Consider the following 19000-nt stretch of genomic DNA (forward strand, 5'->3'; position numbering starts at 1 on the left):
CAAGGAAGTCGTCTGGTACCAGATCTGTTTGTGCTGTCTTGCCATCTTCTATGGCAGTGGTCACCAATCTTTTCTGAGTCAAGATCACTTTCTGAGTCAAAATGCAAGCCGATATCTACAGCTCAGATTTGTTTTAAACATGACTTAAACGTAAGCCCATTAAAAACAGTTCTGTAACAATGAGGTTTGTGCAGTAGGCTATAGGCCCAATACATTATCATTGCATATTGCTATGCTTGTTGTTCTTCTCAGATCATGTAGAAATGATATTGAAAACATTTAGGTATATGATCACACTGGTAATAGCAATGCAAGTTTATCGGAGCACTCTGCTATCGGCTACTCCTTCAATGTAACTGCATTTACATTTACATTTACATTACATTTAAGTCATTTAGCAGATGCTCTTATCCAGAGCGACTTACAAATTGGTGCATTCACCTTATGATATCCAGTGGAACAACCACTTTACAATAGTGCATCTAGTGTTAGCGTAAGTGGAAGTAGGGAGAACGCACATTTTATTGGTTAAAGTGTTGACGGTGCTGAATAACAACTTAAACATAAACTTACTCACAAAAACATCAGCTCTTTGCTGTATTCGTAAACTTTTTGAAATCTCACAGTATCAACTTTGCTGTGCATTCGAGGCTTCATTTTACCGTCTATGGCTCGAGGAAACTGTGCAGACATGGTGATCTGAGCTACCTGATTGGCCAGTGGTAGGCCTATAGGTGCACTTGATTTGCTCTTTGGGCCTGCTGTGTAGTTGGAGTTCTACCTTCAGACACATGAAACTAAAAGAATGGGAACACTGCCTTCCTGGTGCAACTAATGATGCTGAATCAAGTGCACCTACCACCAACAGTGAAAAGAAAAAAAAGGAACACAAGTTTTTATCATTGGGTTTATTACAGAAATGTTTGGTGATCTACTAGGAATGCCTTGGAGATCGACCAGTCGATCGTGATCAACCGGTTGGTGACCACTGTCCTATGGCTTGCCAATGACAACAGGAATTAGCAAGACAGCACAAACAGAAGTGCGACCAGGCTATTTCCCAGCCGAGGCCTCTGAGGGATCAATCATTCTGGGAATGTTTAATAGGGGATTTGATGATAGTCTTTGAGCTGCTCAACAAATGCTCTTCTGAGTGTACTTGGTTTGACAAAAAGGGAAAAAAATCCCTCTGCAAACAGTAGGGATGGCCTTGTGAGCAGAAACACTACTTCACATGCTGTTCCACATGGGAGTCCTTTAGGCTTTAGTGTAGGGTAAATGTTAATGTTAGTCCCTGTTCAGGACTGAAGGAGTGTCAATACCTCAGCTTTGACCGATGGAACGAGCTGCTGTGTCCAGACTGGATTTGCTGAGGGCTTCCTAGGCACAAATGCTGCCAACACCGCTCTCCAGTAACAACAGACAATTGTTCATACTCATTTTCATCTGTTTTCCACTTCCATTTCTTAAAGCTGACTAATACTCATCCCCTTTGTTCTCATGTTTTGGTGTGTGTTTTGTGTGTGTGCAGGCCCAGACCTCGGGCCTACTGCCTGGCAGACAGTGATGAAGAGTCCTCCAGTGCTGGATCGTCTGACGAAGAGGATCCCCCAGAAATCCCCATGGACATGGTGGGGGCGGAGGGGTGAGAACATCCTTAGCATCAGCCCGTGTCTGTCTCTGTTTCCATTAGTGTTTTTATAGACTTCAGAGACTCTTTCTACCACTAATTGGTGAATTGCAGCTCATTTTAGCTGTTAGAATATTACATTGAAGAAGATACAGAGAACACAGTCAATTATGCAGGCTAATAATCATGCAGCAATTGTTGGTTACACTTTATTTTACAGCCCGGTTTAAGGTATTGTCCTAAGTACCACAAACAGATACAGGCAGGAGCTGCTTTCCGGCCCAGAGTAACAGAATGTACCCACTCACTACCCTGCATCGTGGGTGGAGAGAGACTAATGAATATCTGATGATGCTGACTCACTCCCTCCTCTTCCTTTTCCGACACCTCTTTCACTTCCCCTTATCCTTCCTTCTCCTCTCCCTCTCCCTCGTTCTCCATCTCCTCTTTCTGCTCTTTGTCCTCTCTCCTTCTTCTTCCTCCTATTACTCCATCACCTCCTCTTCCTCCTCCCTCACAGTTTCGTCGGAGGCCACCGGCCCAGTAAGATCATGAGGTTTGTGGACAAGATTGCCAAGTCTAAGTACTTCCAGAAGGCCACGGAGACAGAGTTTATCAAGAAGAAGATCGAGGAGGTGTCCAACACGCCCCTGCTGCTCACCGTGGAGGTGCTGCAGTGCCGCGGGATGCTGGCCGTCAACATACCACCCCCACCCACCGACAGGATATGGTACGTTCCATCCATGCCCACCCCCCCTCACTGACAGGATAATGGTACGTCCCAATACCTTCATACAGTTACATACCACCTCCCCCCACCATTAGGATATGGAACGCCCCGTCACCCTCATACAGTATACATAACACCTCCCCCCGCAGACAGAATTTGGTACATTTCACTCCAGGGGTAAGGTCTGAATATTGAATATCCAGTGTGAATATTCATGTTATTCAGCTATACAGATACAGCAGGGCTTAGCCTGGCTTGTTGACACTTAGCCCACATGTCCTCTGCTGGTAATATGAAGTAGAGGAGTCAAAACATTATAAAAAGGAAGACTAGACTAGTAGCTTACTAGTTCAATAGATGTAAGAGAAACCTTTCCCAGGATATTAGGATACAGTAAGCCAATGGGTGTAACAGAGGAAACCTTCCCCCTCCAGGTATGGCTTCAGGAGTCCCCCCCACTTGGAGCTGAAAGCCCGGCCCAAGCTGGGTGAGAGGGAGGTCACGCTGGCCCACGTCACCGACTGGATCGAGAAGAAACTGGATCAGGAGTTTCAGGTATGCTGAGACCAGGGAGAGTAGAGCAATAACGGCTCTCTACTTGGATTATGTAATAACTGTAGTGTGTGATCTGAAATCCAGGAGCTTTGACTGAGTTTTTCCTCAACATGGGATCTGCCTGGGAACATCTCTGGGCTCTATAGTCTTTCCCCGTCAGAAAGATCTAAGTCCCCCTAACTATTTGTTAATACAATTTGATTAATCATATCATCACATGAATGTATCTTTTGTTCAATATGTATTCAAAGTTTTCCATTTCTCTTAGCTTTGCATCTCTTCCCTTGTCAACAAAGTGAATGTCTTCCCAGTGTTAGACAATGATGGGAATGGGACAACAGAAAAGTTGTGTATGATGTATTTACAGTAGCCCACCAAGCTGTACTTCAAAGACAGTATGCTTGTGGCTCTCTGTCTTCATATAATGATCAGGCTGCTCCTAGAACTCTGCCCTGAGGCACACCTGTTGACAACTCAGTTATTCTGCCTGGCTACGAAGTAGAACTACATGTATCCCTGTTTGAGACCTCTCTACATTATTATTATCCTTACCACACACACTCAGGCACAGAAGTACGCACACGTCAGTTGTGAGTGACTATGTATGGCTGCCCAAAAACACCAGACTCCAGACAATCCCCAAATCCAATCACACAGAATAAGATTGACTGCAGTCTCCTGGGTTTTTGTCCAAAATCTGACTTTTCTACAGCATCAGCTCACTGCTGTAACTGGTGTTGTGGCCTGTTTGTTGTTTTCACAGAAATATGTACTGTATAACTACTATAAATTGATATTTTGTGATACCGGCTAGACCAAAGCACCTCGTTCAGCATTCAAGTGATAAACTAAGATTAGTGTTCTTGTCAAACATGCACAGACAAAAAGCTTATCATAAATGTAATAAATATTCTTGGCACCCCTTTAGCTTGAAGTGTTTTCTGTTTTACTCCTAGTTACTCAAGTTCCCGTTTTTGTTTTCACAGAAAATATTTGTGATGCCAAACATGGACGACCTCTGGCTACCCATCATGCACTCTGCCATGGACACCCGTTCTAACGCCAACCTGGCTACTGTGACAACATCGACCGATGCCTTGAGGGACCCAGACCTCTCGGAGCCTGAACTCTTTGACATGTGAAGACAAGACCTGTTTCTGGGGTGTTGCTAAGGATAAGTAATTGGCGATAGGACAGGGAGGCCCAGGCGACCTGTCATCCCGGTAACCACTGGTGCCAGTGCCGTAGTGGGCGGGGCTTACTGTCTTCCCCTCAGGACAGTGGGCCAATCCCACAGCCACTCCAGACTCCACTACCAGGAAGGCAGAGAGACAACCTGCTTACTTCTCACTTGGCTGGGACATACTGCATCATTGGTTTGAGGGAATATTAATTTGAGGATGATGTCAATCAGACAGGTCATGGATTCACCTGGATACACAGACCATTTGGATTGTAAGTGTGTGTGTGTGGTCAGACAAATTGCCATGCAGTGTAAACTGAAGAACCACACTACCTGTGATGTACAGCAGCTACACCAAACGTCATAGACGAACATGAAAAGTGTGTGTACTAATCGGAGTCCATTATATTACCTGCATTTCTTTTTCCATTGAGTTTCAGACCCGAAACCCACGAAAAAAGGATGGATGTAGATGGTCATTGAGAGAAGGCTGTGTGTGTGTGTGTGTGATTTGTCACATACTTCATCATCTAATGCACATATGGGCATTGTGAGACAATGTCTATCCCTCTCTCCGCCCCCTCCCCATCCATCGCGTGGCATTCCTTATGCAAACAGGGCAACGCCACTGTGCATCGATCAACAATACCATCCTACCCCCAAAACAACTCAAACTGCAGAAGGCAGGCTCATGCGGTAGTTACTGAATAGCCTGGGATGAATAACCTTGCCTGAGACCTGAAAATGTGTGTTGGACCCTCAAGATAACGTCTATGCTTTAGCTCAGTGTGCTCACACACTCTTGTGGCATGGGTATGAAACCCAGGTAAGTCACAGATGAAGGCTAAATATAGTAGTTACTGACTATATAGCTTGGGAGCTTTCATCAAACGCATAGGGCCTTCAGTGTCTTCTGTCCACCATTGCCTCAGCCATTCTGAAGTCAAACCACGTTGTTGACGAGGTGTACAAATACCAACCATAAATGTATGTATAGTCACAATAGTCTTATAGCTATGATGTCAAAAGAGGTGTGTAGACTGTAGACAGAAGGCCTAATGAATGTACCTTTAACATGTAAAACAGGCAGTTCCCTAACTGGGTCGAATATAAAGGACCCTAATAGACTGCTAACTTAGGGCTCCATTCAATCACATCTGCATAACGGTTGTTTTGCCGGTGTCAGAGGTGGAACTGCGTTAGAGCAGTCAAATCCACAAGCGGCTTCTGGAATTATACCTAAAGCATTTTAACATTTAAGTCATTTAGCAGACGCTCTTATCCAGAGCGACTTACAAATTGGCAGACATTGCCATTGTCTGTTTGGAGTCGCATTAAGAGAAATCCCATGCAACCTTGTTTACAAGTTCGAACATTGGAATGTGAGATGTTTTCTACACCTTAATTAGGCTGATAGAAATCCTTTTTTTTGTTGAATGATTTTCAATTTGAGCGTCATTATTTGTATATAAACTATACTTTCTCATTCTGAACTTCTAATGTGTGGGCCGGTGTAGCTTTGTGACAATGATCACAAGAGCAGCTGCTCACCGATTTCACAGCTTCAGCAGTTACACCTCCAAAACATTAGCTTTGCAGGTGTCGTCTATCGCTGGTTAATGCTTGATCTGATTGAATCTTGGCATTACTTTGGCAGTGGTAGGAGATATTTCCAGAGTTATTTTCTATCAACCGTTTTAAAATGCAGAGGTCAAATGTATTTGTCTCTAGCTGTCTTATAGGCCAAGAAGCACTTTCACCACACCTCTTTTTAAAACTGTGTTTCTCAACCTTTTTTGTACCAGCAACTGGCAAATCTGGTGTCTTATTCAGGGGGTGAACTTGTACAGCAAGTCTCACAATACAGAAACAGGACTGCCCTGTGGTCCATTCTAGTTCGGACAAGGCATGCTTAGTTACTGCCAAAGCTATGCGTTTCCTCTTTGGAGCACCACTGCGCTACATTACTTAATTGTCAGACATCCATCTGAGGGACTGATCAGCAACATCCCAGAGCCCGGAGGTTGAGCATCACCATCTTAGACAGCGTTCACCAGCTAGGACACATTACAGCTTTCACACACACTCAGATTCTGAACATGTTTAGATGCCTGTAGCTGGTGATTCAAACAGCCATAACTAATGTCAGCCGTACCACTCAGCCAATGGAAACATGAGCCATTCAGTAAATACGTCCGCTTTTCTTTATCAATTTCCTGTCTTGAAATACCTGCCTACATGCTATGTACATACGAAAAATATTAAACCGTTTCAAATATCAACAAGTGGCAATGACTGGTGTAGATGGTTTTTGCTTGCCACAACTTCATTCAAATGTTTGTGTATGTCGGAAAACAATGTGTATGAGGCAGAATTGCCATTTGAATAACGAGAGTCTAGTTGGTTAAATGTTTTAAGCTAAATTAAGCCATGTGTGAGTGAGGCCATGTCATAGATTCTTTCCTCATACGCTACCGTTCGGTACATTTGCAATGACAGGAAAAATATATATCTGGAATTTCAGTTGCTTGCATGATGTCACAATGTTATGACAGTTCTGATCAATAAAACACTTTGCTTGCATGTAACTAGTCATGCTTTGACAATGGTAGCCGATCATCCAAACTAATGAGTACCGTAGTAGTTTGGCCCATAAGGATGGCGCACTTTTGAGTTATAGGGACATCTGCCCATGTGGACTGATCACGTCGTCACTGAACAGTACGTAGAACTAATGAAATATATTGACGAGCACATCTGCCTATAAACAATGTATACTGGTTTATTCCTTGTTGCTCAAAAATGTGGGAATGGATACCTCAAATCACCCAAAGCCTTAGGAAGTATATTCAGAATGAAGATCAGAATACACACATGACAAATAGTGATTAGATGTGAGTTGCATTTAAAAGAGAAACTTGGGATGAAATGCCAAGTAACCCCAGTTATAACAAGCCTTTGATTTGCTCTTGCAGCTGTAGCTTGGCCTACAGAGCCATGGAGAGGGCTCCGCTGGTTCAAAGACAGTGCGTATAGTTACGATATAAATGAAAACATTCCACCGCAAAAGTGACTTTATTGGACAATTTAATAAATGCTCAATAAATTGTGTAGTAGTTGAAGTCTCTCCACGGTATTCATTTTCCACATCGGACTTGTTCCATGACTGCATCTAGATCCATAAGAAAAAAAACGCACACATAAGCCTACCATTGCAAACGCAGACAGTCAGTGTGATCTGAGAATGGGTAATGTCAGAATACAAAAGGTAACTTCACCATCAATCAGAAGTCTAACGCGTAAAACATCATTCATAACCCCCCCAATTGCACTACAGATGTAATGTTCACTGTATTCACCTTCACATCTTTAAATGATGCAGGGTTCCTTTGTGGAAAAGAGCCACACTTAATGGCTTACACGTCACCTGCTCCAAGACTTAACGCACATTAACTCGACGATTCCCTGAAGTGGCAAAGAAAATCTGTTAAATTCACCAAGACAGGAGACAACCACATTAGTTCCCATGCCTGTGTTATGAGTCAGAACAATAAAAGTCAACTTCACTGTCAGAAGTCTAACGCGTTAAAAATTCATACAACCATGGATATTTTCCTAGGTTATTGAGTTGCCATTGCATGCAACTACCTCAAGAAAACACAAGGGGTTCCATGGTCCCAACGTGGACTCAAGAGGGCCATGCTGCTGACCACGTGCGCAGTCTCCGCACATGATTGTGGTGCTCGTAATGGCCTCCGACTTTCCTGAGGAATAGAATCAAAACATTAACGAAATAAATTAACATCAAGGATGTTTAAAGTCAATCCAGATGTCGACAAATGAACCTTACCTTAAAGGAGTCGTAAGTAGCTAGTTAGCCATTAGCTACTGGCCTTTTTACTAACTTCCTTGCCAAATTACATAATAGGGATTAGTTGACATTCACTCACTACCGTTTTCAATGTATAATCTTTTGGCGTCCATCAAACAATACGGGTAAACAAAATTCGAATTTAGTCTGCACAGTTTGAGCCATGCGTCTGTAATCAGCTATACGCTCCATGTTCCTCTTGCTTGATGTAATGTGACCGGAAGACCCCCGACGAATTTATACTTGCTTGCAAAGCATATCCGGTAGCTAGCTGTGTACTTATTGGTTGAGAGACATTCTAGAATTTCCCCCTCCTCCACTGTTTCGGACATCGCAATCTAAATCCAAACCCCACATATTCATTTCAGGAAGCTGCAAGTTGGACAGGCATAGAGCCAGAGACACTTGATTACCGAAGCAAGAATAGTAGCAACTACACAGACAAACTGAAATGTTTTGATACTGTAACTCTTTGGGAACGCCTCTTTAAAACTTGGTTGTATCGACGCATTGCATTCTATGTAACTCGTACTACCCCGTCTGGACTGTATGATGGACTGGACAGTTAGCAGTCGGGCCCTATTGTGGTGCATTTTCACGTTACTGTGTAGTATTGGCCCACTTCAAATGGTAAGTAGCTAACCTAACTTACGATACTGAACCTTAGTGGGAGGAATTGGCATATTGGCTAGCTAGTTAGCTAATGTGTTTAGGGGTTAACTAACTAACAAGAGAAAAGACGGGCATGGCACCACCTAGCTAATATTTACGACTAGCTGATATTTTTGGCTAAATGGTTATTAGCTAGTTAGCTAGTATCCTTAGCTGGTTGGCTAGCTGACAACCAGTTATATATTTTATGCCTAGCTAACTAGTGTCGACTCCAACTAAGCTACGGCCAATATTGTATGTTGTTAAATTGCTTGAAGTAACTACTGTAGTATTAGCTAGTCTTCTGTTTTTGTAGTAGGGGTAATGTTACAGATAATGTATTGTACAGCATTTATTCAACCAACCTAGCCATTAAGTCACACTAGTTGGCTAATCGAATCATGCCATAAGATGAAGCCAAGGCATTAGAGCCAGGCTAGGGACCCTAGCTAAATTGATATGATTAGACCCCTATGTAAAGAATCTGTCAGTAAAGACCAATCAGGTGAAGTTCCACCACCTCACTGGTTGCTTGAGCAAGACCATTGTTCTGTGTTAAATGTTTCTTTCTAAATTGGGAAAAAACATAAAAGAAAAATATTGTGATAGTGCCTTCAAAATGTAACTATCCAACATGCAGCTTTATGAATAGCAGTGCAGGGATGTTTGTTTAACACACTCCGTGCCCTAGTAATTCAGCATGCTTGTTCTGGTTGTGCTCACACTCTTGCAGTCAGAAGTGTAGGTGGAGCTGGGTGATATGGACAAAAATCCATATAATGATAAATTGACACTTGTCATGATAACAATAAATATAACGATAACTTTAACATTAATGTGCACCACAGTTGTTTATTTATTACCCATAATACTACTACTTTGAATGTTGTAGCTATCAGTTGTCCCATCAACAATCACCCATATTAGCAAACTTATTTAATCTAAAACTTCACATTTCTCTAGTAGGCCCCTATAGGTTATTTATCATAATGAATGATATCAGCAAAATGTCCATGATGTTTGGTCGGTGTTGATCATTTTGGGTTTATTGTCCCAGCTATACTTGTAGGCCGTGCTACCATGTGTATATAGACAGAGTTCAGTTTGTGTATACTCTGTTTGACTGTGTGTGCATGTCCTATCTTATCACAAGGCCAATGGCTGTGCTGGCACTTTTCTGGCTGTATTAGGGTCTACATGCAGCCGCAGCAGAGACAGTGCCACTGAATGTTGACGAATGGAAGGGTGCTCAAATGGCCATGCACAGAGAAATCACAACACAAACATGCTTGATGTTTTAAGTCTCTGCACACACTAATATCTGGCCATCTGACCTGCCTACGTGTGCATTGCATGTGGGCAAAACAAGTAGACAGTTAAAATAAAGCCACAGTGAAATTTAATGCGGGCAAGATGCTCAAGATGGGACACACAGGTTGTTCAACACAAAATATACATAACCTGGTCATGCAGGGCCATTTTTACACCATGTCAGTTTAATTTCTTCACCTTCTCAAAAAAAGATTCCCTCTTAGATTTTGATCTGTGGTCACCAGAAGTGAAATGATAATGAGCGTCATCAGTTCCTGTCTTAATTCATGCCTGCACACAAACTGTGAGCGCTCCAGCAAATCTACAAATGGGAGGAAACATTCAGACTGTTTTGGAAATGTTCCATTGAAGGTGAATTAATGGAGTCAAGGTTGATAAAGCACTTGAGAGTGAAGCATTAAATACCTTGTACTGAGGATTTATTCTCCATGACAAAAAAAACCTAATTGTCAAAGTTGCTGTCAATAACACCTCTTCAAGGCAATGGTATATTCTGATATAGTTGGAAGGTAATTTCTACATTCAGTTCCACTAAGTATTTCTGAAGCAGCTTGTACCGTGTCCGGTTTCTGTTCTCCATGTCCCTTCTGGAGGGTGCATCTAGCGTCAATGTTTTTCACTCTCTTTTTGATTAGGCCTATGAATTCTGTAGGCTAGTGCCTCACTTAGTGATTCCAGTAGTGGTTGAGAACTAGCATACATCTGGTCCCTACTTTGTATCACATTTGAACACATTTAGGCCTAAGCCTAGATGCAATGTAAAAAATAAAAATACAAATATACACTTTCTCACCTGTCTCTACCAGTGAGACCTTTAGCTCTAAGCATCAGTAGCATTACATTACACTGAAAAAGTACTTGTTTTCCCCTCCTTTGTGTTCCCTCTTCCCTGGAAGGCTTTGATTCCTATTGACTAACGATGGGAAACCTGCCAATCACATGTTCCTGATACCACTGCACGAGAACTCTTAGGCATGTTCATTCTGTCTCTCTAATGGAACATGGCCTCATTGCAGAGGGAGAGAGGCAGAGTGAAAGCTCGGAACCTGCCAAGAATTGTTTCGCCAAGTTCGGGTACATTATGTAACCCTAGCAGTGTTACGCAATGTCTGACTTCTTTCCCTGGTAAAAAGCATTAGTACATGTAAACCGAACGGGGCCTGCTCCAATGACCCCTTCTCTCTACTCCCGCTCCCAGATATAGACCCGTATAGAACTGAACTCCCCTATACTATCAATCATACCGTATAGCCTAACAACCGCGGACAGATGTTCCAAGGATGTACTTTTAGGCCTGACGGTGTTAAACGTTGTTTCGAACAGAGTGCTGCTTCTCACAAACTCCAACCGTCTGACATATGTTCCAGAGATGTTGATTTTGAAACTGAGAGCAGGCTGGATGTTTGTGGTGATGAATAATAATAAATCGACATTGATGGTTATTGTTTTACTGTTCCTGGTACAGTTCTTATGAGTTGATAAGCCAGTGGGAACAACCACAGGTGTCCAGTATTGACACAAGCTCTCTCTGGTGTGTAGACTGTAAGATTACAGCAGGGTTAACTGAACAAACAAACCCAGGAACACACACGTTTCCTTTTTTTACCAAATACATTTTAAGATAAACTGCTAAATAAATGAGCTGTAGCTAGCAAACAGCACCTAAGTGAAGTGGTTCGGTTATTATTGCTTTGATTTCATCAGATAGGCCTAGCTTTATACAGTAACCTTGGTTTTCTTTCGTTACTCCAGCAGGCCGAGTGTGTTTGGTCTGGTCCATTTCGGAGACGGCTGGGAGGAAGAGACATAACAAGGCTGTCTGATTCATAAAGGCCAGGGGTGATTCACTGAAGTGTACTCTGTTTGTTCTGGATGCCATGTGCTCCTCAGGCCCTGGCTCGCTGGTTGTGGTGGGGGGGCACATTGGTGTCTGGCCTAACAGCACTTAGGCCTAGTTCTCCCTTGTAAGTGTCTGAGTGCTGGGTAGGGCCTCGAGTAATTATAGATCAGTAATCTGCCTTTAACAGAAACAGCACAGGCTAGTTTGGAGGGGATGTTTCATCCCATTGAATTAAGACATTCAATTCTATGTTCTACTGTTCTAACTTTGTTTCGGCTGGAGGAGTGGGGGTGGGGTTAGTGGAGTAGGTTGGTACACAGAAGTCAGGCACGGTATTAAAATCCCTCTGGCCCTAGCTGCCTCCTTTAGCTGGGTCATGGCTATAAGAGATGTATAGCTTTTGTGAAATGAACGTCAAAATATGTTTTTATTTTTTTTGTGTATTTTAGCTATCCCTAACCCTTCCTAAACTTAACCTCCTAACCTGCTACGTTAATTATCCTAACCTGCTGCATAAGTTCTCCTTACCTGCTAAGGAAAGTAAAAATCTTACAAAAGCTGTATCCCATCTAGTCAAAACCCTTGAGCAGCCAGAGCACTCTACAGTACAGACTCCCCCACCCGGCCTCTTCCTGTGCCAAAATCAAAATGAAGACTACGGATCGCATATCAGTGTGTTTTTTTTTTTATTTTTTTTTTTTTTAAATGATCCCTTGCGCTCACTGACCACAGAGACTTCCAAGGAAAGAAACACCCCCTTGGCTTGACCAGGCCTCTGTCAGAGCTTAAAGTGGGGTCAGTGATTCAGCCGTGGCATACGCCCACTTACGCCTGCATACATTTCTCTTTCTTTGGCTGTTTCATTCCCTCTCTGCAAAATTGCTGTCCATGTTGTGCTACTGAACCCAGTCAAGTTCTGCCCATGTGGGCTTGTGTCCCTCTCCCAGAGAGAGTGATATGAGAAGGACTGGAGAGAAACACATTCACATGTCCATCTCAGCCCACTCTTCGTCTGTGCGGTGACTGAGAAACGCATTTCTCCCTGAGTTTCACAGTAAAGCAAGCCAACCATGCTTGCTTTATCAGCCCAATACATTTTTTTAATGTAACCTTTATTTAACTAGGCAAGTCAGTTAAGAACAAATACTTATTTACAATGACTGCCTACCCCGGACGACAGTGGGCAAATTGTGCGCCGCCCTATGGGACTCCCAATCACAGCCAGTTGTGATGCAGCCTAGCATCGACCCAGGGTCTGTAATGACGCCTCTTGCACTGAGATGCAGTGCCTTAGACCGCTGCGCCACTCAGGAGACAAAATGGTGATATTGGTGACTCTGCAGACAGCAGTGTGGCTCTTTTGCAGAAGATCTTGAATCTTGGCACACGTGTTCCTCCTCACAGCCTTTCTGCACTAGCTGCACTCTTCAGTCTCCCGACCCCCCCCCCCCCCCCGACCCCCAGACCCTTACCTAGCCTTCCTCCCCACTCTTCAGTCTCCCAGTCCTGACCCCCAGACCCTTACCTAGTCTTCCTCCCCACTCTTCAGTCTCCCAGTCCTGACCCCCAGACCCTTACCTAGCCTTCCTCCCCACTCTTCAGTCTCCCAGTCCTGACCCCCAGACCCTTACCTAGTCTTCCTCCCCACTCTTCAGTCTCCCAGTCCTGACCCCCAGACCCTTACCTAGTCTTCCTCCCCACTCTTCAGTCTCCCAGTCCTGACCCCCAGACCCTTACCTAGCCTTCCTCCCCACTCTTCAGTCTCCCAGTCCTGACCCCCAGACCCTTACCTAGTCTTCCTCCCCACTCTTCAGTCTCCCAGTCCTGACCCCCAGACCCTTACCTAGTCTTCCTCCCCACTCTTCAGTCTCCCAGTCCTGACCCCCAGACCCTTACCTAGCCTTCCTCCCCACTCTTCAGTCTCCCAGTCCTGACCCCCAGACCCTTACCTAGCCTTCCTCCCCACTCTTCAGTCTCCCAGTCCTGACCCCCAGACCCTTACCTAGTCTTCCTCCCCACTCTTCAGTCTCCCAGTCCTGACCCCCAGACCCTTACCTAGCCTTCCTCCCCACTCTTCAGTCTCCCAGTCCTGACCCCCAGACCCTTACCTAGCCTTCCTCCCCACTCTTATTACAGACTCCCTTTTGAAAACAACTGTGTTCAATTAAAGGCTCTGCATGGTCAATCTGATGTCTGAAGTGGCCGTACAGCATTTACTGCAAAGCAGCCTCCAGTCTTCAGAGCTTTCATGCTTATTGTGCTTAGCGGAGAAGAGCTATTGTGAAGGAAGTTGTCAAGGGAGTGAGTTTGTAGGTTGGGGCGGTACGTCCTGTATAAAACAATCAACCAATCATGTCAATGCGGAGCAATACAGAGCCCTCCACATTGTCAAAAGAAATGAGGCACACGGCGATGCGTTACAGAGCTTGATTTGGACTCTGCGTGCTTCCCATCCGAAACAGTTTGGAACAGTTCATCAGCTGTGCACATGGGGGGAAAAGAGGCAAGCAGAAGTCTATGCCCCTTCGTCTGTGATTGGTCAACAGTAAGGATTCTTCAATTAAGTGTTTGTCATTCAATGAGACCATTTATGCAAAAAATTTCACTCTCTAAATACTGCACCAAACATATCTTAATTAGGTGCAAAATTGCATGACAAAGATCTCCTTGGAAAAAACCCTAACTCAAGAAATCTGTCATAAATGATCTTTTAGATGAATTCTGACTTGGTGTCTCAAGATGGTCAGATAGCACTATTGATCCTTTTCTTATTTTTCAAGCGACGGTCTTGTTAGGGACTATGCGAGCACAGACGAACTGAAGCCGAACTGAAGCCGTAACTCCCCCTCAGGCAGGTAGCTAGCGAGACCTAACCCCTCATCTGCTCCTAAGTGTTTTACACAGCCAGTTTGGGGAGGGGGTAATGTTTGGCGATATGGGGCAGCAGTTAACCCTCTGGCATCCCTGCAGCCCCCCCCCATGTCGCAGTCTAGTAGTAGTATTCAGGATATGTATTCAGTTAATGAGGGAAACAGTCCTTCTCAGTATTGGCATTCCTCTGGGGCCTTATAAACTGCAGGAGGTTCTCTGTTATGGCAGCACATTGCCTGTATTCCTATGTAGTGTAGACTATTTTATAGTTAGTTAGGTATGATCAAACAGATTATGAATCAGGGTTCAATAATACCACCATTTAATTAGTAGCAACCATTCATCATGTATACAATACAACGGCACACATGTGGCCTTGGCTCTGATATGGCTATAGTTGCCATTATTATAGTGTCTAGCCATAGAGGTCATGGTCATAACAGGGCTGATATGGCCAGAGCTCTTCGGTCGACAGAATGTACTTGCATTGGCTGTAGATTAAACTCTTTTTTTGAAAGAGGTGAATACTAAGATTAGGTCCTTGGCTTATGTTGAATACCATTAAAGAAGACTATCTTCTGTTCCCCTATAGATGTGCTTTAACAGTATTTTGTGTTCTGTCTTGCAGAGTTTCTGCCGCGCCAGCACCGTCTCCCTCCCCGAAAGCCTGCTCTTTGTGTCCACCCTGGATGGAAACCTACACGCCGTCAGCAAGAAATCAGGCTCTATCAAATGGACGCTGAAAGAGGGTAAGGAAGAAGAGGAGAGTCCTGAGTAATTCACTAGCACCTTTGTTTGTGTCTCTATCAATCTGTAGGTGCTGTTTGAGTTACACCTGTGAAAGAAAGTGCCATTGTTGTTCCACAAGGATCACAATCGAGACCCCTTTAGTTTGTGAAAGTGAAGACCAGCTCTGTGTTTCGTCTTTTGTTGAATGGTGGAAACCAGATTCAGAGCAGAAACATTATTTTGAGAACTAATCACACAGTGTACGAGGCAGTGGGGAGGAATGCACGTGTCGGCCTACTTTTTTACCTCCGCTGCGTATCATTGCATGTACTAATACTGTAATTACAGCTATTGAAGTACTGAATGGTTAGAGAAATCAACACTGCTCTAGTGAGCGTGGGAGTAGGCTGTCGATCATAAACTACGGTAGCTGTGTTATTCTCAGGCCTACCTCTCATAAAGGGATGTATTGACAGATTATTTTTCACTGTGTAAATGGCATTTCTGGGTTTAGATAATGGTGGGTGTTTTCACTGTATTTTCTGCTCTCCCAGCGCATGAGTAGTGAATGCTTTGCTCACGCATGCTAACCTGGTAATCATTAACCTGGAGAGAGTGGGACAGATATAGCTTTTAATCGTGGTCAGCCATAATAGGCAGGGGTGAACTGCTCTGCTGTATTTATATTTCTCTTGTTTTTGTTCTACTTTATAGTTCTACTGATAATGATTACTGCGTTGTTGGAAAAGAGCTTGCAAGAAAGGTGTTTCACTGTACTTGTACATGTGACTATAAAAAAACAAACACTTTCATATCTAAACATCCTGTCTGAGGTGACATGGTCAGAATGAGCATTGGTATGATTAGCATACTAATGCAGGGTCCATTTACTAGAAGTCATGTAGCTAGGCTAGTAACGTTACTGAAACACCATTTCGGATTCAAGGTGAACAACAAATGCAAACCGTATCAGATGGTCTGAATAACAGGGAAACGGTGAATCACAAATGGTTGACCTTTCATGTCAAACCAGCGAGTCACACCTGATACTATATAACATAATTAATAAACATGAGAATATGGAATTGGTCCCATCTGAGCCCTGTGTTTCCTCAAAATGCCCGTTTAATATGAACATGGACAGGGATTGCACCAGGTCGCCTTTTTCAAACATCTGCTGTCGTCCCTGGAGGCCTAACTGACTAATGCCCACAGAAGGAGCCTGGCGGGAGGTAGGAACCTGTCACTCAGGCCCAGCAGGTAGGACCCAACCCAGGGTTGGCATGTGTCCCATCCTTGGTGTGTCCTTTTTATGGGCAAAACCACACCCACAAGTAACCTAGCAACATTCAAAGCCGTGCTGAATGGTCGGAGTTCGGAGATGCTGATTACGTAAATGCGCGGAAGAACTCTAAAGAGGAATCCCCGCGAACTGGGAGTTCGTAGTTTGCTCGTGCCTGCCATGCCACGAACCGCGGGAGATGTGCAGTTTCGCAGCCTCGTTTTGAAATTAGATAAACTAAAGGCAAGCAACAAGTGACTGTAGATGGCTAACATTACATTGTCAGTAATGGTGAATGAATGGAGCTAGCAACTCTTTTAGTTGCCTACTAGCACAAATGTCATGTAGCTAAGTATCTCAATAGTAATTTTGTAAACACTTCGAACTCCTAGTGTGGTCAACGCACTACTAGACAGCTCCATCTCAATCGGCGATGTAAGCTAGCGATAACACTAGATATAATTCACAGTTTACTTATCTCCAAAAACAATTAAACTATCCATGATGTCAATGCTATCCATCTGGTCAATCAGGCAGGTTGCAGTCACTAACTAAAAAGCTACATAGTTACATGCAACTTCATATCCAAATTCAGGGGAAATGCAAAGTATGGATGGCAATGTTTTGGTGGCGATTCGGTCTGTAGCGTTTGATCTTTTAAAACGCAGGAACAACTGAACTCTGACCAATCAGCGCGGCTTTGAATGTTCCTAGGATAAATGCTATGCGTGGATAAAACGACGCATCACTGTCTTGACCCTGCTGCACCTACCAGTGACATTTATGACACACCGGCCAAGTATACTATTTCATACGACAACACACACATTAATAGTCAGTGTGTCCTCCCAAACAGTTAAGCTATCAGGTGAGGTGCATATTCAGTGAAGGGAAAGAACATTGAGGTCAGAACACGGCTCTCTATTGTTACAAATGGAGAAAACGTTCTACTAAAAAATACATACAATCGAGACCCCTTTAGTTTGTGAAAGTGAAGACCAGCTCTGTGTTTCGTCATTTGTTGAATGGTGGAAACCAGATTCAGAGCAGAAACATTCAGAACGTTCTACTAAAAAATATATACATCTCCAGCATGGTCGTCTGTAAAAGATGTCATCGCCACCAGTCATGATCGTAATCATTTGTATACCCTAGTATTTCTATGGGTGGGCTTTGTTGTTCCATCTACGATGTTCTGAGTGTTGTTCCCTACTGAATATTCCTTGGTAATACAGCCATCCATACAAGCAGCACAATTCAGATTATTTTTTTCTTCTTCCCACTAATTGGTCTAATTGATCTTCTCACATCAGAACTTTTTCAAAGCTGATCTAACTGGTCAAAAGACCAATTTAGTAATTTTCATTTTTTTTTAAATCACAATTGGGCTACCTGTGTAAAGGCAGTTCCAGGTAAACCACCCAGCACAGACCTCTGCCAGTCAGAGCAGAGGTTCCATCTGGCTGACCTCGTGGACTCCGCTGCCACTGTGTGCGTTTGTCTAGTAGTAATGTCATCACGCCCTGCTCCCTGTGTGTGCCCGTTTGGCAGGGTGGCCTGGGTGCTGTATCGCATTCAGTGGGGTGCGACATTACAGGACATTCAGATAGTAATATATGATGTAGAACAGACCTGCTTCTCTATCATGTAGAATAGGGAATCATGTCCGCTCTATACAATACATTTCTAGCTGCGAAGTTCAGAATACGACCTGGGTCTTTACAGTGAGTATTGATGTGTCCCCTGTGGGCTACTGGCCACTGTTTATTTAGGCTATACTGTTGTCATTAGATAAATAAGGGGCGTTGGCCTCTTATCAGTTAGGACAAGTGCAGTTTAAGGAGCCCCTTAACCTGAGACCAACAATGCAGGGGTCTATGCTGACCATTTTTACAAGGTGCATGTAAGTTGAAAAATATAGGTGCACACAAAGATTAATTTAGGAGCAAAATTAAAAATATTTCAGATATTAAAGCTGGATCTTTAATTTTTCCTTTCTCAAGATCAGAGAGTGAAAGATCCCTGACCTTAACGTTTTCAGTAAACCTTCTGAGTTAATTCTGTGTTTGGGAGTAATTGTTTATGGACTGAAGAACTATGGGGTTTATATTGAAACAGGAAAGACAGCAGTGTAGTGGTTCATATTGTGTACTGTATACATGCTGCTGATTCTTGATCAACCGGTACTGTCATCATTTGTAGTGTACTATTCATGGCACTGATGACTGAAAGGCACATTTTCTTCCGTTTTCTTCTGTGGACAGATCCTGTTCTGCAGGTTCCAACGCATGTGGCAGAGTAAGTATCCTAAAGTGTGTGTTTGTCA

General features: G+C 43.5%; 2 protein-coding genes, 1 long non-coding RNA gene and 1 other non-coding gene across 6 annotated transcripts in view; 2 read left to right on the forward strand and 2 right to left on the reverse strand.

The window, feature by feature from the left end:
- The window catches only part of LOC106601758 (testis-expressed protein 2), a 62175-nt gene extending 55494 nt beyond the window's left edge, over nt 1-6681 (forward strand). The window contains exons 10-13 of one of the 2 annotated variants that reach the window (XM_045715510.2): nt 1532-1645; nt 2151-2360; nt 2795-2915; nt 3902-6681. In XM_045715510.2, coding sequence (XP_045571466.2) covers nt 1532-1645; nt 2151-2360; nt 2795-2915; nt 3902-4057 — 601 coding nt within the window. In that variant the 3' untranslated portion in view covers nt 4058-6681. The remainder of the gene's footprint in view (nt 1-1531; nt 1646-2150; nt 2361-2794; nt 2916-3901) is intronic. The other variant, XM_045715511.2, reaches the window with a different exon arrangement.
- A 183-nt stretch (nt 6682-6864) lies between these two features.
- On the reverse strand, nt 6865-8201 carry LOC106601759 (uncharacterized). Of its 2 annotated transcripts, none has more exons than XR_001328066.3 (4): nt 7949-8201; nt 7747-7862; nt 7458-7563; nt 6865-7270 (listed from the first exon to the last, which is right to left on the reverse strand). It is a non-coding gene; the product is annotated as an uncharacterized LOC106601759 (long non-coding RNA). The 2 variants fall into 2 exon arrangements; XR_014391698.1 differs by having other exon boundaries at nt 7458-7582.
- LOC123741959 (small nucleolar RNA SNORA50) lies at nt 6989-7130 on the reverse strand. The gene has a single exon (XR_006769482.1). It is a non-coding gene; the product is annotated as a small nucleolar RNA SNORA50 (small nucleolar RNA).
- A 93-nt stretch (nt 8202-8294) lies between the features above and the next one.
- The window catches only part of LOC106601756 (serine/threonine-protein kinase/endoribonuclease IRE1), a 31436-nt gene continuing 20730 nt past the window's right edge, over nt 8295-19000 (forward strand). Inside the window, exons 1-3 of the mRNA XM_045715508.2 lie at nt 8295-8599; nt 15292-15412; nt 18939-18972. Coding sequence (XP_045571464.1) covers nt 8519-8599; nt 15292-15412; nt 18939-18972 — 236 coding nt within the window. The 5' untranslated portion in view covers nt 8295-8518. The remainder of the gene's footprint in view (nt 8600-15291; nt 15413-18938; nt 18973-19000) is intronic.

Source organism: Salmo salar, chromosome 03 (genome assembly GCF_965601325.2).
Source record: "Salmo salar chromosome 03, fSalSal1, whole genome shotgun sequence".
In the NCBI taxonomy this organism is placed as follows: domain Eukaryota; kingdom Metazoa; phylum Chordata; class Actinopteri; order Salmoniformes; family Salmonidae; genus Salmo; species Salmo salar.